The following is a 20,377-nucleotide window of genomic DNA, read 5'->3' on the forward strand; positions in this document are numbered from 1 at the left end:
GCCGACGTGGCGCAGTGGCCCCTGCCTCTGTGTCGCTGACCAGGGGGTCCCGAGGGCCCTGTTGACTGGGTTGACCCAGTCAACGTGCTGACGTGGCAGCTACTGCCACTGACATGCGGGCCCCCTGCCGTAAAACAAATAAAACAAATATATAAACTGCTAATTAATTTAGTTAATTAACTAAAACTTAATTAGACACTGACAGGTGGGCCCAGTAGGTTTACTAACTAATTTTAGATTAGTTTAAACTCTGTTTAACCCACTCTCTATGACAGGTGGGTCCCCCATGTCAGTTTTGACTGGTCAACCGACCAGTTGACCTGCTGACATCACTCTGGTGTCATGCCTACGTCATCACACACTGTTTTGGATAAGGTTGGAATTAAATATATAATTAAAATCAGAAAATGTTTTAAAATCTTTAGAAAATCATATCTTTTAATCCGTAAATCGGATGAAAAAACTTTGTACATGAAAGTTGCTCAGAACGACGAGACGATTCCGGATACGCAGTCCGTTCGTCCGCCACACCCCTCTAACCTATCGAACCCGCAACTTTCCCCCTCCGGCTCCTCTGCCCGAAAACACGAAACACCGGGAATACTTTCCCGGATGTTTTCCCCCCTTCACCGGTATCACCTACTACCGCGTTAGGGCACACCGAACACCGCGTATTGCCTTGTTATATTTTGTGATGCTTTGTTTGCTCTGTATTCATTACTTCTTCCCCCTCTTCTCTCCGGTAGACTACGAGACCGACGCTGCTGCTGCCCAGTTCGACTACGGAGTTGACGACCCCTCTCTCTTGCCAGAGCAACCAGGCAAGCCCCCCCCCCTTGATCACCAGATATCGCCTATTCTACTCTATACTGCTTGCATTAGAGTAGTGTAGCATGTTACTGCTTTCTGTTATACCTATTCTGATGCATAGCCTGACATTGATGCTACACCTGTTGATACCTTACCTGCAATCCTAAATGCTTAGTATAGGATGCTAGTTTATCATCATTGGCCCTACATTCTTGTCAGTCTGCCTTGCTATACTATCGGGCCGTGATCACCTGGGAGGTGATCACGGGTATATACTATACATACATACAGGAAAGTGTGTCCGGCCAAATGGGATCGAGCGTGTTGGGCTATGTGGTGCACCCCTGCAGGGAAGTTAATCTATTCGAATAGCCGTGATCTTCGGTAACAGGACGACTTGGAGTTGTACCTTGATCTTATGACAACTAGAACCGGATACTTAATAAAACACACCCTTCCAAGTGCCAGATACAACCGGTGGTCGCTCTACCTCAGGGAAATGAGGAGAGGATCGCCGGGTAGGATTATGCTATGCGATGCTACTTGAAGATGTTACTTGGAGATGCTACTTGGAGGACTTCAATCTGCTCTCTTATACTTGATGCAAGACGAAGGTGACCAGAAGCATAGTCTTCGACAGGATTAGTTATCCCCCTCTTATTCTGGCATTCTGCAGTTCAGTCCACTGATATGGCCTCCTTACACATATACCCATGCATATGTAGTGTAGTTCCTTGCTTGCGAGTACTTTGGATGAGTACTCACGGTTGCTTTCTTCCCCCTTTTTTCCCCCTTTCCTTCTTCCTGGTTGTCGCAACCAGATGCTGGAGTCCAGGAGTGAGACGCCACCGTCGACGACGACCCCTGCTACACCGGAGGTGCCTACTACTACGTGCTGCCCGCCGACGACGACCTGGAGTAGTTTAGGAGGATCCCAGGCAGGAGGCCTGCGCCTCTTTCGATCTGTATCCCAGTTTGTGCTAGCCATCTTATGGCAACTTGTTTAACTTATGTCTGTACTCAGATATTGTTGCTTCCGCTGACTCGTCTATGATCGAGCACTTGTATTCGAGCCCTCGAGGCCCCTGGCTTGTATTATGATGCTTGTATGACTTATTTTATTTGTAGAGTTGTGTTGTGATATCTTCCCGTGAGTCCCTGATCTTGATCGTACACATTTGCGTGCATGATTAGTGTACGATTAAATCGGGGGCGTCACACGCGTCGACGTCGAGTGGAGCCTCCTGAAGCCAAGAGGAGTCATCGGCGATAAACACGAGCGCGCCGAGACGGATCTCGCGGCCCTCAGCCAAACCTCCGCCTAAGACCATGATGAAGGGGATCGGAAAACTTGCAACTTCTCCAAAAAACCGCTAAGACACCTGCCCCACGGTGGGCGCCAATTGTCGTGGTTCTAAGCCTGACAGTAGAATAGGGGGTAGGAATGTAGAGGCAAGATCCTAGCTATGGAGGAGTTGTACACGCGAGTTTTACGAGTTCAGGCCCTTCTCGGAGGAAGTAACAGCCCTACATCTCGGAGCCCGGAGGCGGTCGACTGGATATATGCGTGTGAATTACAAAAGGTGCGAACCCTTGTCCCAGAGGAGGGGTGGCTTATATAGAGTGCGCCAGGACCCCAGCTCCCCTCCGTTACATAGGGTTCAATGTTCATAAAGGAGAAGCATTACTGGTAACGTCCGGAGTAAAGTGCTATAAATGATTATTAAAGCTAGGACTTAAATCCCGACTGTTGTGGAGTGAGTGGCCTCACATCTTCTGGTAGTCGAGTGGTTGTTCGCATGGTCGAGTGTCTTCAAAGCTGTCGAGTGGAACATAACTTCATGGTCGAGTGGATGATGATCTCTCTTCGACTGCTTCTGGTTCTTTTAGAGATGTCCTTGGGGAGGGTATCTTTGACAGATCCATGACCCTACCCTAGGTGCATAGCTTCGTCAGGGAGCACGCTGGATCAACGACCGGACGGTGAGGCGGGGCTCCGGCCATGACGGCGATGGCAGCGGGAGCGGCGGAGTTCCACGAGACGCGGGCACTCCCTTGGTCGCACCGCCGAGCGACACCCTACGCCGGAGCGCGATGGCAGCGAGCGGTTTGGGAGCCCAAGGAGGCCTTTTTTTCCAGGCGTCGGCGCAACCGCGAGAGATTGCCCGAGCTACCACGCCGAGGTGGCAGCTCGCTCTCCATGCGGGTCACAGCCAGATGGGCCGGGGCTCTCGGCGCATGATCGGCCGGCCGATGGCCTCGTCGTTTGCCTCCGCAATGTTGGCCCAAGGCAGCACCGATGCCAGCGCGGGGGTCGGGGAGGAAGAGGGGGAGGCGGCGGGCGGCGCATCCAAGGATGGGGCGGCCGCGGGGAGGAGCTCCAGCGGCGGGGACGGCGGGGACGCGGGCGCGGGCGGCGAGTCGCCCTCCGGGTCACGGGAGCAACAGGCTTCCATCCTCCAGTCGGACTTCAACACATTTGATTCAGACTTCATGGGAATCAAGATCTGCTTTCATCGTTAGAATATTTGTGACGTGCTCTTCGAAACTAGATCCCACATGAGTATGTTTAGACAAACTTTTTTCTATGCAATTTAGTCCTCGTTATGTGCAACCATCTTCAGTCGATGTGCAACTACTTAATAGTTGATGTGCAACTTTCCCCCTACCTATGAATGTGCAGTTTTCACTAATGGCGCCTCGCTCCAAGCTATCCACTACCAAGTAAAATGTGCAACTTTTTTTGTTGTACATGCCAACTACCTAGTAGTCGATGCGCAACATTTTCCATGCCCATGGAAGTGCTATTTTGAATGTTTACTGCCTCGGCCAACTGCCTAGTAGTGGATGTGCCACTTCAGAAACTGCCTCAGTCAACTGCCTAATGGTCGATGTGAAACTTTTCTCCACACCATGTGGATGTGTAGTTTTCACTACTAGCACCCCGTCACACCCACCCCAACTAGTGAGATGTGCAATTTTAGGGCCCCATCTATATGCAATTTTTCATTTCCCTCATGAATGTACAGCTTTCACCATCCAACTACACCTAACAGTGAGATGTGCATTTTCGTCTGTTGCCCCGACCAACTGCCTAACAAGCTATGTGTAACTCCTTCTGTTGCCCCTGCCAATTAAAACTACACAAACATGTAGGGAGGGAAGGAGTTGCACATCGACTACTATGTAGTTGGTTGAAACGATAGATTGAGTTGCACGGTCGTAGGGTTGATGGGCCGGGGTGTGCCAACAGTGAAAAACTACACATCCACGATTAGGGAGAGGGTTACATATTGACTACCAGGTAATCGATTGGGGCAGTCGACTAGTTGCACATAGAAAAGGTCATGTCATGGTTGCTCGACGTATGAGAAGTTGGATCATGCTACTCCAAAATTGATTTTGAAAAAAGTTGCATCATGTACTGACAAAGTTGTATCATATAGCACGAAAGTTGGCATGGAATTTTTTTATTAGAACATACCCATACAGGGTCTAGTTTCAACGATCGTCGCGAGGACTTCAACGGTGAAAATGGAACTGAATTCCGATCCGCGGTTTGAAAGATATGACTTTAACTGATATGACTAATGTGTACGTGAACCTGTTTTCTCTAACTGGTATGACTAATGTGAACACGTTTAATGCCAGCATCTACATGCGCTAGGAGACAAAAAAAATACTCATATAGTATACGTATGGCAGAGCAGCACTCGGGAACATCAAATAATGCGTACACATTTTTTAGATTTTAGGTTTTCTTATGTTATGAGACCGAGGAGGTAATAATGCTACACTTACGGGCAGAAGGCACACTGAATCACCTACGCGCAGAGGTTGAATCAACTGTTTAGTGCTCAGATTTTTTACTTTGCCTGAATTCTGGCTCGCTAGTTCTCTCGTAGTCCTAGCCATCTCCGGTATGGCCCTGTCGGTCTACCTAGACCCGACCCTAAAATCCAGGGCCTAAGCCCGATGGGCTTGCTTGTGGGCTGGGCCTGGGTCTGAGTTTTGAGCCCACCAGTAGGGTCTGGATAGGCTTGGGCTTGGCATATTGGCATTTTAAGAAAGAAGCCCGGCCCACGGTCCTAGGCCCTAAGGGCTTTTCAAGGCTTTTTACCAGGCCTGGGCTGGCTTGGGTCGAGCCTTAAAAAGCTCACGACAGAAAACTAAAGCCCAGGCCCTCCCAGACCTTACCGCCGGGCCTACTTTTCAAGCCCAAGCCCGGCCCATCTGATAAAAAGCTCTGAAAAGCCCTTAGGGCTTAGGACCGTGGGTCGGGTCTCTTTCTTAAAATACTAATATGCCAAGCTCAAGCCCGTCCAGGCCCTGCTGGTGGGCTCAAAACTCAGGCCCAAGCCTAGCCAACGGGCAAGTCCATCGGGTCTAGGCCCTGGATTTTAGAACCAGGCCTGGGTGGGCCGACAGGGCAGGGCCAGAGATGGCGAGAACTAGCCAGGACTCTCTCATTTGGCCACCTCAGCCCGTAGGCATCCTTTCCGTAGCAGCAGCCCATAAATGTAGCATTATTGCCGAGGAGGGAGTATAAAATTACACATTTTAGACGCAACAATAGTCAAACGAACCCATCTCTATCACTGACACTGCGGCCCCGCGCCACGAACCCTCCCCGCCGCAACACCTACAACTAACTGCGAGCTATTAACCAACTGATTCCCGCCTCCTCTCGTATCCCGCGCTGAGCGGGCTGGCTGACACGGCCACTGCACCCCCCACGTCCGGCGGCGCCGGCAACGCCTCCCCATCGTCCGGCGCGCATCGGCCTCCCGTAGACCTTGTCCCATGGCCTCCGCCTCGCCGCCGCCCTCCGTCGCCGTCGCCGTCCGCCCCGGCGGTAGCGCGAGCCGCCGCGCCGCGCGGTGGGCGGCGGCCAGCCTCCTAGGCGACGAGGGCGCAGACCGCGCCGTCGCCATCGCCTTCGTCCACGTCATCCCCACGCTCACATTCGTCCCCTCCCCGGGTAAGCATGCTCCCCCTCCTTGCCCTTTCGCTCCCTCGGCCCGGTCGATTTGCCGCGAGCTGACGCGGTTGATTTGTGTTTGGTCGGCGGCGAAGCCGGGGAGCGGGTGCCGGTGGCGCGGGCGGGGCACCAGGTGGTGGAGGCGCACTCCCGAGACCGGCACGCGAGCGTGCAGGAGGCGCTGCTCCCCTTCCGCCGCCTCGCCAAAGCGAATGTGAGTGCCCGCCGCGAGACTGTTACCGTGTCGCAATCTCACCGTCGCGCTTGCAGGCTTCTGATCTGATTGGTCTGCCGTGGCTTCGCGCAGGTGGAGACGGTTGTGGTGGAAGGCGATGGCGTGGCGGAGACGCTTGTGCGGTACGCGGCGGAGTCCGGCGTACGGAGCCTGGTGCTAGGCTCGGGCTCCTTCCGGTGGTTCCACAGGTACGTACGTGCGCTGCTTTCCTTTTGTACCGATCGTCCTTGGCAGTGAACTAGTGAACTTGAGCTAGGGCTTTATCATTGGGCAATTAACTGAAAAGTGGTAGCAACAGCAAAGGCCCTTTTGCCATTAATTTGGCCTTTCTGGTAGACGGTGGATTTGGAAGGTCGCAGCTTTAAGCGCAATTAAAGTGCAATTAGATCTTATGTCACGCCTCCTCTCTTATGGCTGTACCGTATGTCTTTGCACGATGTGCATTGCATTGTAGATGGTCAGCCGTTGTGCATTTCATATGGTTGAGAAAAAACATTGGTCGTATTTTCGAAGATTGATGATTGTATTTCAGGCGTTAGACATTGCAGCTGATAGAATTCGTTAACCAGCGGTTGCTGCAATGCCCTCTTACAATAACTAGATAATGCCCCGCACGTTGCTGCGAGAATTGCGTATATGTGCTATGAAACTTGGTTCACGGGAAAAAAGAAACGATGACAATGTATCAACTAAAATCATACCTCTAATAGTCTGTCATGCGAATCACAAAGTTTGTTGAGTGTAGTGTTCAATAGGATAAGTAATATGTCTGCATGGAGGATTCTGCAAGTGTAGTCAAAGCATGCACCATCATCACAATAAATGATAAGTACGTAACAAATTGTACTAGTTCTGATCAACCTTAGTTCAGAACTGGGACACTTATTATGGATAAACATGTGGTATTCTGCAATTCTCTTCTAGAAAGCCAAAGAACAACTCGATGTAGTATACCTTCCACCAACATAACACTTGTGTTGGCAAAATAAATATTTTAAAATCTCATTATATACAAAAGGTTGTAGACGCAGTGAATATTACCGGTTCATGAGTTCTTCCTTTCTTTTGAAAATAATTAATTAATTCCTGCAAGCAAGCAAAAGCACTCAAATTAAAATTATTGAAAGGCAGCTTACATATTAACTTGTGATAAACCACAACAGTGACTCTATCAATACGTAAGGTAGTAGGGAAAAAAATATGTTGCCACCATTGACATTGTTGCATGTAAGCTAGTCAGTAACAATGTTGGCCAGAAGGTTGCAACCACTCTAAAACAAAATTGAGGGTTCCTGTAAGAAGACATCAAACAACGAATAAGCAAGGAAACCGTGGTAAACCTTCAATTCAGGGAAAATAGAAGCGTATACAAAGGATCAAATGGGTTGATAGACAAATCAACTTCAGGTAGATTTACTCAGCGTCATTTAGTTGAATACCTGCAGGGCAGGAGGACATATGTCTCAGCATTCATGAGTTGGAAAACTGAAAAAAGAAAAACTAAATATTTAATCACACATGCACACGCGGAGAAGAAGTACATTTTCGAAGGCACTACTCGATTGTGGCCTTGGACCGTAGCTGCACCATGCAGAGTAGGAGAAGAACATATGATTTTGGAGTCTTTCAGTGTGTTAAGCTGCTCGTGCTTAGGACGCAGAAGGGCGAATGATGATGACCACTTGACTGTGTGCCAAGAAACCACAGATTCTCGTGATGAAGAAAAAAAATCAGATCTGATCCTTGGAGCAAGGCCGCGGACATCCAACTGTGGTGGAGAGGGAGATGTGAATGGGGCTACTCTCTGCTTAAAGACGATAGCAATTGCTATAACACACGCATCATCGGTTACTCTTGCTTGAAGAAGATGAAGATGCGGAATAAAATCTACGGGTGTCCATCGTTCTGTTGCATGAGTCATTTTAAGTTAAAGAATCATGTGCATGTAGATCCTGACGTAAGCTGTGACAGCACAATAGTTATGCGTTTACCGCTTAAGTGAAGGGAAATGGTCTAAACCAATTGACTGGTATGGTCAGTAACTCAAGGGTCTTTCATTTCAGTCAGGCATTTTGTCAATCCAAAAGCATTGGTTTTGGGTTCCGCTCCAATAAATGAGGCACCGTTTAAATTAAAATTTCCAAGGCGTAAACTATAAACACATTATGGTTACACGTCATGAGCTTACCATTAGATACTCCCTCCATCTAGGTGTATAAGCCACCTTACGAAAACCAAATAATCCCCAAACACTTAGGCGCGGTGCATTAACTCCTACCTTGTTTCTTATTTCTTGACATAAATAAAAGAATCAACCAATAAGAGAAGTGGGGCGTGTATGCTTTCAGTGACTTGAGACTACCAAACACGACATGCAGTGATCAGTTCATTGCATGCAATACTATTAATTAGCAAATAAACATTAAGTTCTCTTGTTTTTCCTTCCTTCTTGGTCGTGGTGCACAACCTAAGATGACTTATGCACCTAGGCGGGGGGAGTACAAAAGACTTCAGCAGAAAAAACAAACAAACAATTTTTCTTCATCAGACTTGGGAGTCGGTGGAAGCTGGATGGCATTTCGGTCTGGCGACTCGGGGGCGATTCCGCGGGCGACGCCGCCCGCTGCCCCGCAGCGGAGGCGGAAGGCTGGACGGAGGTGCGGCCTGACGAGGGGTGCGCGCGGTGGAGCGCGCCGTCTGGGGGGCGGCCTCTCGCCCCGTCCTTCTCCGGCAGCAGGTTCTGGGCTCTGGAGGGGGTCAACTCCGACGGCGACGACGATGAGGTAAGTAGCGACGTAAGTGATGGTGGTGGTGGTTCGCTGAGGCCCCGTGCGGGGTGCTCGGTGGGTGACTTTGTCGCCCGTGCGGAGGAGCTTGGTGGCTCCTTCGTGGCCGGTCGCCGGCGAGCCTTTGCCCCTGGTGGACATGGAGGGCGTCGTCCGGCGCCGCGGATCTGGCGTCCGCCGCAGGGGGTGGATGCGGGTCCTGAGGGCCGCTCGTGCGCCCTGTCGGAGGTGGTTCGCCGCGATCTGGTGTTGGAGGGACCTCCTCCGGTCCCGGCGAGCTCGTCGGAGCCGACAGGGGTCGGCGGCGGCGACGGCGGGGCCGCCAGTGTCGGGGAACCGCGGGTCCTGGCTAGGGTTTCTGGGGAGCCGGCGGTCGGGCTCGTTTCCCCGCTGGGCCAGGAGGAGTGGCCCAGCCTTCCAGGAATTGGGCTGGGGGGCCCATCGGCGATCCAGCCCGCTTCTCGGCTTGTGGGGGTGCAGGGACGCCCCTCCGTGCTTGGGCCTGACCAGCCTGGCCCGGCGGCCTGCTGTGAGCCTACGCTTAGGCCCGGGCCCAGTGCGGAGGAGGCTGAGCGGTCGTCCGCCCCTATTAATAGGTGGCTGTGGGTGCCAAAAGGAACCCTAGATCTGTCTCTAGGGTTTCCTGCATCCTACTCTCAGGTGCGGCGCTTCGGGCACCTTGCCCGTCGTCTCCTACGTTCTGCCCCTCCCCCACCTCTTTCCTGCTCGTTCGCCACTGTTGTGAGGATGGGCTCCCGCCGCGGCGACAAGCCTCCCATGTCGCCTCCGATCCCGGCGGCGGATCGACAGCGCGAGCACGATCTGCGGGCGAAGGCGCTCTCCAAGGCGTCGGCGAAGGCCGCGGGGGACGGGGGCTGGGGGCCGCCGCCTCCATGGTGGCTTGCGGAGCAAGAGCGGAAGCAGCAAGAGGACCGCGAGCGCAAGAAGAAGAAGGAGGAATATCGGCGCCGCGGGCTGGAACAGAAGAAAGAGCTCAAGAGGAAGGAGTCCCAGCTCCCTCCGGGTGGTGAGCGGAGTGGGGATCCGATGGCCAAGAAGCAGAAGCAAAAGGGGGGCCGTCGGCTTCGAAGGGTTCGGCTGACGCTCTGATCCCTGTGGAGGAGGCTGACGGGCCGGAGTGCTTCAAGTGCGGCAGGGTGGGGCATTACCAAAATGTGTGCCACTTCAAGCCCCTGTGCGTCGTCTGCCACGAGGAAGGGCACGTGTCGGCGTATTGCCCCACGCGGGGGCGGCCTCTTCTGCTGCAGATCATGGGCAACGCCATCCCTGGAGAGGGCTTCTTCTGCCTCCCTTTCGTGGAGACGGAGGGCGAGGAGGTCCAGGCCCCGCTGGTGGCGGATGCGGCGATCATCTCGGCGGCGCCCGGCACGCTGTCGATCCCCATCTTGGAGGCGGAGCTCCCTCACCTCTTCGAGGGGGTGTGGGACTGGCAGGTGACGGCCATCGGCGTCGACCAGTTCTCGGTCGTCTTCCCCAACAAGGCCATGCTGCGGATGGCGACCCGCAGCGGCAAGCTCTACCTCTCCCTCAACGACATCATGGCGGACATCAAGGAACTGAGCCAGGAGGAACCCAAGGCCGAGATCATGCCGGACGTGTGGGTCAAGCTGTGGGGTGTGCCACCCAAGCACCGCCGCGAGGACCGCCTCATGGCAGGGACGGTGATGATTGGGCGTCCAATGGAGGTGGATCAGGCGTCGTTGCCGGGGCGCGGCCCAGTCCGGATGCGCTTCGCGTGTCGATCGCCGGCCAAGCTCAAGGGCTACGTCCAAGTGTGGTTCAACAGCGAGGGCTTCACCATTCGTCTGGAGGCCGAGGTGGGTGATCTACAAGGTGCGGCGCCCCCTCCCCCTCCACCAGCCAGCGTGGACAAGGGACCAAATGACAAAGACAAGGACCACGACCACGACGCGAGCATGGGGGGTGACTCCATCGACACCGCCACTTGGGACAAGCTTGGCCTCAAGGACAAGGACCCCCAGGACGCGCCCCCGGCGGCGGGCGCTGCGAAGGAGCAGGAGGAACGGCAAGTGGTGGTGGGCAGCAACGAGATGAGTCTCAACCAGTACGGCTCCAACATGACGCTGGGCCTCGACATCGACAAGGGGGTCTCGGCGTCCTGCGACTCGGAGGGTCGCTCGATGCTCGTCTCCCCGGTGGCTGCGGTGGTGGGTGAGCCTCGGGCTGCCACGGCGCGCTCACCCAAGGCGGTTGGCCTCGGTGGCGGTGGGACGAGGCTCCACAAGAAGCCGGCAGGCCGCAAGACTCCCTTGGTGGCGCCGGTGAGCCCTCCCTCGGGCCATGCGGGCACGCCTGCTCCGCAGCGGCCGGTGGTGATGGCGCTGGCCTCTCCTGGGGGTCCGACTGGTGGCACCTCGTCGGTCATCTCCCCTCCAGCTTCTGACGCGCTCCGCGCGGAGGTGGCCAAGGTGGTGCCCGTTTCAACGGCCAAGCGCTCCAAGGCGGTGGTGGCGTCCACGGCGATGCAGGAGCAGGTGAGCTCCCGCCCGAAGGGCGCCAAGGGCAACCTTCCAGCCCCCAACGCGCCCAACTCCTGCAGGCCCAGAAGAACCTGGAAACCGAAGGTAACCCCATGCCCCGCTTTACGATCTTTGATGAATATTCTGATGAGTGCTTAGGGGGTATCTTAGAAGATAGTGGGGTGGTGATGTCTGACGAGGGGGAAGCGCGCGAAGTGCTCTCTCTTATTCGTGCTAAGGAAATCGCACAGGCCGCGCTAGCTCAGGCAGCGCTGGCCCGCGCTGCGCCAGCAGCAGAAGATGCAGGGGCTTCTTTGGTGACTGTTACGCGGCCCGATCAGGAGGACATAGCAGCAGGGGCTGCGCCGTCCACCTCCAACCGTCGTCCTGCCAAGACACGGCGCGTGGCCAACGCGGTGACCGCTCGCGGTATCCGCCTCCGCAATCGCATTATCTAATGCGATACATATTCTGGAACATCCGAGGCTTCGGCCACGCTGGGAGGCGGACCCAGTTAAAAGAGTTCATTCGGAACGAGGCGATCGACGTAGTTGGCCTGCAGGAAACTATCAAGGCCGATTTCAATCATCGGGACCTGCTAGCTGTCGATCAGCTGGAGCGTTTTGTTTGGCATTGGGTGCCGGCGGCCGGGCACTCGGGAGGCATGCTGCTAGGCATCAACCTAGTTTGCTTCGAGGTGGTGGCGTGGGATGCCGGTCGTTTCTTCTTGTCGGCCCACGTACGCCACCGCGCAACTCCAAGAGTGGGAGGTGATTGTGGTTTACGGCCCGGCCGACCACTCGCTCTCGCTGGAGTTCTTGGGAGAACTCCAGGCGAAGGTTGCGTCTGTGGGCACGCGAAATTTACCTCTGCTAGTGGGAGGGGATTTCAACTTAATTCGCTCGGGAGCGGATAAAAACAACGGTATTATTAATTGGACAAGGGTGTCCATGTTTAATAATGCAATCGCAGCCATGGCCCTTAGGGAAGTGGCCCGCGTGGGGGCACGCTACACCTGGACCAACAAACAACTAACGCCGGTGCGGTCGGGGTCTTGGACAGGGTTTTCATGTCCTCGGAGTGGGAAGTGCTGTTTCCCTTGTGCTCTTTGCATGCCGAAACGAGGATAGGGTCGGACCACGTCCCCCTCATCCTCTCCTCGGGGGAGGAAAGGCTAAAACGCAGCCCTCGTTTTTTCTTCGAAACCGCGTGGTTAGAGTCTCCGAACTTTGAGCAAATCTTCCTTTCGAAATGGGAGAATTGCGTCGCCCGGGTCGGGCGCGCGCGCGGGCCGATGGAGTTCTGGATTGCTGCAGGAGCGGGCTTGCGTGCGGCCCTCAAAGGGTGGGGGGCTAACCAGGGGCGCGAAGATAAGCTGCTTCGATCGCATTTGACCGCGGAGCTCGCTCAGATGGATGCTGTGGCGGATGTGCAGACCTTCTCGGAGCAAGACTGGGCTCAGCGCTACGCGCTTGAGGCTCAGGTCGAGTCCCTCCTTAGAGCTGAGGAGGAGTACTGGCGTAGACGCGGTGGTATCAAGTGGACGCTCAAGGGTGACGCGAACACTCAATATTTTCATGCCTATGCTAATGGCCGTCGCCGCAAATGCGCCATTTTGCGCTTGCAATCTGAGCAGGGGCTCCTTTTGCGGCAACAAGATATCGTCCGTCACATTTACGAGTTCTACATCCAACTGATGGGTTCCAGGGAGGAATCCCGCGCCCGGCTTAGGGCGGATGTGTGGGACCCTGCGTTGCGGGTCACGGACGATGAAAACGAGGGCCTGGGATTGGCCTTCACCCCGGAGGAGATTGACAAGGCGACCCTTGGCATGAAATCCGACACCGCACCCGGGCCGGATGGGTGGCCGGTGGCGATGTTCAAAAGGTTTTGGCAAGTGCTCAAAGGGCCTATTTTTGACGTTTGCAATGGTTTTATGCGGGGTACGGTAGATATCTCTCGCCTAAACTTTGGGGTTCTCTCTCTGATCCCCAAAGTTCCGGGCGCGGATCATATTAGGCTCTTTCGTCCCATAGCGTTGATTAATGTTCCGTTTAAAATTTGTGCTAAGGCTTGTTCGACTCGCTTGTCTCCGATAGCTCACCGTATTATTAGTAGGAACCAATCGGCTTTTATTCGGGGGCGCAACATCTTAGATGGCCCTCCAGGAGATTGTGCACTCCCTAAAACGCGCTCGCCAGCCCGCGATTCTCCTGAAGCTAGACTTTGAGAAGGCGTACGACCGCGTGAACTGGGAGTTTCTCCGTCAGGTCCTCCTGGACCGGGGATTCTCGTCGGTTTGGGTTCATCGCATGATGCAGTTGGTCTCGGGGGGCCAAACGGCGATTGCGGTGAACGGAGAAGTAGGGAACTTCTTCCGCAACAAGCGTGGGCTGCGTCAGGGGGACCCAGCCTCGCCGTTGCTGTTTAACTTTGTAGCGGACGCCTTGGGCGCCATGCTCGACAGAGCTCGTTTGGCTGGCCACATCAGGGGAGTGGTGGACAACCTGATCCCGGGGGGAGTGTCACACCTGCAATACGCGGATGACACACTCCTCCTCTTCGAGCCCGACACACACAGTATCGCATCGGTCAAGGCCATTCTGTTGTGTTTTGAACTCATGTCGGGGCTTAAAATCAACTTCCACAAGTGTGAAGTGGTGTCCATGGGGATGGACGCGGCCGAAAGTCAGCGGGTAGCCAACTTGCTTAACTGCAAACTTGGCCAGTTTCCGTTCACTTACCTCGGTCTCCCGATCGCGGCGAAGAAATGTTCGATCGCTGATTGGGAACCTCTCACCTCCAAGGTAGCGGGCAGGGTGTGTCCGTGGAGAGGTAGATTTATGTCTTCAGGGGCTAGACTAATCTTAACCAACTCCAGCCTCTCATCCTTACCTATGTTCGCCATGGGTTTGTTCTTACTGGCGGATGGGGTACACACTAAGTTGGATACCCCGCGGTCCCGTTTCTTTTGGGAAGGAGCGGGACCCAAACGGAAATACCATATGGTCAAATGGCAGGCCGTTTGTAGACCTAAAGCCCAGGGGGGCCTTGGGATCATCAACTCCAAGTTGATGAATATTGCACTCATGTGCAAATGGATCTGGAAGATGTCTCAGGGTGAGACTGGCCTCTGGATCGATCTCCTCCGTGCGAAATACTTCCCAAACGGAAATTTCTTCGAGGCGGCCTCCCGTGGGTCCCCCTTCTGGAACTCCATTCAAGCCCTAAAACCCTTCTTCGCCAGGGGCGCGAAATTTGGGGTTAACAACGGGCGCTCCACGCGGTTTTGGCTAGACCTTTGGATTGGCCACCAACCCCTATGGTCGGAGTTTCGCCAACTCTACTCCATTGCAGTCGAGCCCAACCAACTGGTTCCTTCGGCTCTTAGCTCCTCCCCACCCTATATCAACTTCAGAAGAGAATTATCGGGGACGGAAATGGCGGAGTGGGACCGCCTCCGGGATCTGATCGCCGATGTTCGCCTGTCGGACTCCGCGGACACGGTCTCTTGGAGACTTTCGGGCTCTGGCAAATTCAATGTCAATTCCCTATACAGAGAGCTTACCCGCGGCCAGGTCCCTTCGGCTGCCAAGGGGCTTTGGAAGGCCAAAATCCCTCTCAAGATCAAGGTCTTCCTCTGGCAACTACGCCAAGATCACCTTCCTACCTCTATCGACCTTGCCAAGCGCAACGGCCCCGCCTCCGGCCCTTGTGCTCTGTGTGGGGTTCCGGAAGATGCTGACCACGCTTTCTTCCGGTGCTCTTTGGCGCGCTTTGCCTAGAGCGCGGCCTCACAGGCCGCGGGGGTGGATTGGGATCCCCGCTCCCGAGCCGCGCTAGTGTCTTCTTTGTCATTGGTTCATGGCCCGGCTCGTCGGGTCATGTGGACGTGTGCGGCGGCCATGTTATGGGCTATCTGGCATATTCGTAACAAGTTTACTATTGAGGGCGTATTTCCCTCGCATCCCGCTGACGTTATTTTCAAATGCATCGTTTTCTTGCAGCAATGGGCACCGCTGGGCAGACAACAGGACTCTGATCTTCATCGCCAAGCTCTTTGCCGTCTTCGCTTAGTTTACGCCGAGTCCCGCACGCCGTCGTCCGCGCCGTCTGCTGTCGCATAGGGATGGGCAGCTCCTTTTGGTTGTAGTTTCAGCCGAGCCTGCGTGCTCGTTTCGCTAGGCCGGCCGTGCCTTGTAACGTACTTTATTCCTCCTCCGGCTGCAGTTTCCTAGACCTGCTCGTATTTTGTTTGGTACCGTGTGTTGGTCATGTGGTTGTCATACGCTGCCTATGTTGTGGGCTTTATTAATTTAAAGCCGGACGTCCCTGACGTCTATGTTCTAAAAAAAAAGTTAGAGTCTACTAGAGGGTGATGCACGCTTTGCCACGCCGTTCCTTCGGTAGTAAAGTCTCGAGTGAAACCTGAGGAGACAAAGAGAAGGGCAACAATTAAGAATATGCAAACATAAGGCGAAATGAAACGTTGGGTTTAAGTGAGGGTGGGCCATGAGGAGCAATGACTAATTAACAGGTGAAAACAGGTGCAGGTAGAAACAGGGTTAGATATCTCTAGAAAACTAAATGTTTTTCTAAGGTAAAAGTTGTCTTTTGAGGAAACAAAATTTGAAGGAAGAAAAATTTATTTTCTATTTTTATTTAAGAACTACTTGAAATTTTCAGTCTGGTTGCGAGGTCTTAATAGTGAGTATGAATCATAGTTCCATTTTTTTGATCCACCATTTAATTTAATTCCTTGTTCTTACATTAAAATTCTTACACTAAAGAATGGATCAAATCTCCCCAAGTAGGATTCGAACCTATGACCAGTCAGTTAACAGCCGACCGCTTTACCACTGAGCTACTGAGGAGCATCATTTAGTAATAAGGCGCTGGGGAGAGACTGAAGAGGGGATGGTCAGTGAGAAAAAGATAGCTGGTAATAGATTTGTTGTTGTTTGTAACCGAAGCGCTGATGTTGCATGCATGCTGAGGTGGTGCCTTTGCATGTTGAGAGAATTCCTAGTAGTGGGGATAAACTTCTTACGAATAACTGCATCTATAATAGTGCTTCAGGGACTGCATAATACTTCGATTGTACTCGTTAGCCATTGTCCATACCATGTTAGCTTTGATATGCATACTGTTTCTGCATTGGACTGGACACTTTGTTTTCAGTTTGCCTCATATCTGCTGCTGTGAAATCACTGCCTATCGCTATGCAGGGTGATGAGTAGTCCTGATGTACCCACCGCTGTCCTGAAAACTACGCAAAATGCGTGCAATGTATTTGTTGTATGCAAGCGAAGATTAATCGTGAAAGTTGCAGGACATCCTCAAGCAGGCAGTATGTGCCGAGTTCAGACAGTTAGCATTTTATATCCTACTATATTTTACCTTCTTGCGATGTTTCCTTTTGCTGGACTTAATGTTTATTTTTTCTTTACATACTGCGACTTTCTTTTCTTTGCAGTGTCTGGCACAAACTTAAGCATTCATTCAATTACTCACAAAGCGTTTGCAGAAACGCAGATGAGCTTGTTGTCTGACAGTTCTACAGAGGCTGAGACGCTCTCAGTATCATCAGGCTCACAGGCCCGTTGCTCGTATAGTGCTAGTTCGGATGCTAGTGCAGGTTCAGAAAGCAGTGTATTAGTCCACATAGTAAGTGGAGATGCATTGCAAGCAGGAACAGATGTAAATCAAAGATATGATTCTCATAGCCTTTTGAAGAAAGTTTCTTATGGTGCCTCAAACTCAAGTGATGAGGTCCGGTACTCAGATCCATCTTCCATTTTTACAATATTTTCACTAGTATCCATTATTGACGTCCATGCATATGATTTCGTACATGTTTAATGAGCCAATGTGCAATTTTAATTATACCTTTTCCAAAACAAGCTAAGTATGTTATCCTGACATTATCTACAGTGTCAATCTATAGATGAAGTAGAAAAGCTGAGGAAGGAATTGAAGGAAACCTTGGTGATGTATGATAAAGCCTGCGATGATCTCGTCCATGCTAAGAAAAAGGTTAAATTTCTTCCGCAACTAGCGGTACCTTAAGAACTTGTTGTCACTATAAGGTCAAGCTGTTCCAAGAGTCTACCTTTTGTGTTCTGCATTAATATCTCCCTAAATCTACATTTGTACCAGTATAAAAAGGACAAGTTGGATCTGATACTTTTGATCTGATCCATATGGAACTTTACTCTGATTTATAATTATCCATCCAACATCCAATAATTATGGCGAAATGTTATTCACTCACCAGTTAACTATTTATTACCTCCTAATTACTCTCCATTTTCATTATCATATATTAGAATTGTTGTTTTGTGTCCTTACTGATTTTCTTATGTGATATTTCTTGAACATGTCTTGCCCTCGAGATGTGCATGTGATCTGGACTTTTCCAACATTATTTTAAATTTAACATGAATCTTAAAGATTTCTTAGCTTTGTAATATGTTTGATGTAGTATATACTGCCATTCTGTCTTAAGAGTGCACCCACACTTACATGTTTGTTCTATAGTTTTCTTCAATATTGGCAACATGTAAACAAAACAAAAGAACATGATTTTTTTTTAAGATTGTAGACCTGAAAATGTTCCGAGAACTGACTTGCTTTTCATGTTTCAATTAGTTACTCAAACGTGCTTTGGTCGTGAACAGTTAGTAGTGATTTAAAATGCATAAGTACAAATATTATCTCAGTAATTATTCTCATAGTAGTATCCCTTAGCATACTTCATCATGTTTGATACATGGTAAGAAAAGGTTCATCATGATTTCGCAGATTCAGGTACTTTCGAACGAATGTTCTGAAGAAGCAAGGAAGGTAGAGAATGCGTTACGCAAGGAGAAAATTCTGAAGCAACTAGCAGCAGATGAGAAAGCAAAACATTTGGAAGCCATTAACGAAGTTGAGCAAGCAAAAAGATCATTCACCAGGGAGGCCTACTCTAAGCATAAGGCTGAAATGGTAGGTTGCATAATTTCTCTCGATAAGGAGAAAATTGTAGATGCTATTCTGTCAACTAGCAAAAATTGCAGGCGGTACTCGAAACATGAAATAGAACTTGCCACTGGTAACTTCTCTGAAGCAAGGAAGATCGGTGAAGGAGGTTATGGGAATGTGTATAGGTGCACCCTTGATCACATTGAAGTAGCTGTCAAGATCATTCAGCAGGATTCCACCGACAAAACTGACGAGTTCTTGAAGGAGGTAAATGGATTATGCCATAATTTATAGGAACCTTATGCATACACCATGATGATTAGTACTGCCCGAGTGATCCAGTTACAAAATGTTGTATGGATTTATGCAGGTTGAGATTCTTAGCCAACTTCACCATCCCAACTTGGTTTTATTAATTGGTTTCTGTCCTGAAATCGGCTGTCTTGTATATGAATACTTGGAGAATGGAAGCCTAGAAGATCAACTTCTTAACAACAAAAGGCATCAGCCACTGCATTGGTTCCTCCGGTTTCGTATCATCTTTGAAGTGTCCTGTGGGCTTGCTTTCTTGCATGGAAGGAAGCCAGAGCCTATAGTCCACCGTGACCTGAAACCTGCAAACATCCTGTTGGACAAGAACTACGTGGGTAAAATCGGCGATGCTGGTTTCGCGAAGGTCATATCTGATCTGGTCCCTGACTGGCAAACCGAATACACAGATACCATTGTTGCTGGCACCATGTACTACATGGATCCTGAGTACCAGCAAACCGGGACTGTTCGGCCGAAATCGGATCTGTTCGGTCTGGGAGTCATCATTCTTCAGATGCTAACTGGCAAGCACCCAAACGGCCTCATCGTAAGCGTAGAAAACGCTATCAAAAGCAGGTCACTTCCATATATCCTCGACAGAACTCAAACCGACTGGCCAGTCGCCGAGGCGGAAATGTTGGCAAAGCTCGGTTTGCGATGCACTGCTCTAAAATGCAGGGATAGGCCTGATCTTGAGTCGGAGGTGCTGCCGGAGCTGGAGGAAATACTGCACAGGGTTTCCTCCATTGTCAACATGAGAAACCCAAACTCACGAGCACCAGGCCACTTCATCTGCCCCATAACACAGGTAAATCTTCCTCTAATCGACCTTCAGTTGAGTAATCATCACCTGACATATCCTTCAGCTAACTACGCAATTTGGGTGCAGGGGTTGATGGATGATCCGTATGTCGCTGCTGATGGACACACCTATGAGCATCATGCCATCAAAGATTGGCTCAGGAAACACAAGGTGTCGCCAATCACAAGGTGCAAGCTTCTGAACTTATCCATAATCCCAAACCATTCGCTGCACGCGGCGATACAGCAGTGGAAGAAGTCACAGACAGCCCAGACGCAGCCTTGGAAATGACCGTCGTGATTATCTCCATGTATGATGTAATTGCTTTATTTGTTTATTCGTTAGATTCTACAACCCATAAGTGATATAGGGGTTGCATGACCCTTCAACCTCCAAAGTACAGAAAAATTCAATCATGCAGAGTAGTTTTGTAGGATAGTGATTTTTTTTTTTTGGTCCTGTTATTGAACAAACTGGATAGCAGTTGGCTGTTCGGCATCCAACATTCTGACAGATTCAGCATTTTTCTACAAGAGACAGGCCCTTCCATTATTGATATAAACAAATTAATTCATGAGATAAGTTCATCTCAGATTTTGCCTGTATCTCACACAAGTGTGTCAGCATTCGGTATCTATCATTTATCCAGATCAAGCTCGAAAGCGAATAGTATTATCAGATTGGACAGCAAAACTATATTTAAGATTGAAGCTGCGTGGTAGGGCCGATCGACAGAAATATATGCTTGTTAATTACCTATATCTGTATACATCACTGAGTTCCACAGTAACGCTGAGCTAAGCTCCAAGCTAGCGTGTTTCACGCTGGGATATTCTATTCTTCTCACCGAACCAGCCAGCCACTTGCCCACTTTATCGATGATTCTTGTCGGCAATGATAAATAACTCTGTCCGCTGTGCATCGGTTACCTCAAATTAATCATTCTTCTGAGGAAGGAAGGTTTGTCAAATTAATCATATCAAA

General features: G+C 51.2%; 1 protein-coding gene and 1 non-coding gene across 2 annotated transcripts; one reads left to right on the plus strand and one right to left on the minus strand.

Annotated features, from left to right (window-relative positions):
- The first annotated feature begins 5,484 nt into the window (after positions 1-5,484).
- LOC123127314 (U-box domain-containing protein 34) lies at positions 5,485-19,998 on the plus strand. Its single transcript, XM_044546964.1, has 9 exons — positions 5,485-5,791; positions 5,887-6,005; positions 6,099-6,214; positions 16,542-16,663; positions 16,790-17,085; positions 17,248-17,349; positions 18,118-18,546; positions 18,650-19,399; positions 19,481-19,998. Exons 1-9 carry the CDS (start codon positions 5,614-5,616, stop codon positions 19,682-19,684), a joined length of 2,316 nt encoding a protein of 771 aa, XP_044402899.1. The 5' UTR covers positions 5,485-5,613; the 3' UTR covers positions 19,685-19,998.
- Positions 16,116-16,187, minus strand: TRNAN-GUU (transfer RNA asparagine (anticodon GUU)). The gene has a single exon. It is a non-coding gene; the product is annotated as a tRNA-Asn (tRNA).
- Positions 19,999-20,377: the final 379 nt, after the last annotated feature.

This window comes from Triticum aestivum, chromosome 6A (assembly GCF_018294505.1).
Source record: "Triticum aestivum cultivar Chinese Spring chromosome 6A, IWGSC CS RefSeq v2.1, whole genome shotgun sequence".
NCBI classification, from domain to species: Eukaryota; Viridiplantae; Streptophyta; class Magnoliopsida; order Poales; family Poaceae; genus Triticum; species Triticum aestivum.

What these genes read in the sequence shown, in the direction of transcription:
- LOC123127314 (XM_044546964.1), top strand. Translation starts at nt 5,614, where the DNA reads ATGGCCTCCGCCTCGCCGCCGCCCTCCGTCGCCGTCGCCGTCCGCCCC. An exon ending in GCCGCCTCGCCAAAGCGAAT is followed by an intron (nt 6,006 to 6,098) that starts GTGAGTGCCCGC and finishes GGCTTCGCGCAG; the next exon opens with GTGGAGACGGTTGTGGTGGA. An exon ending in TCCTTCCGGTGGTTCCACAG is followed by an intron (nt 6,215 to 16,541) that starts GTACGTACGTGC and finishes ATCGCTATGCAG; the next exon opens with GGTGATGAGTAGTCCTGATG.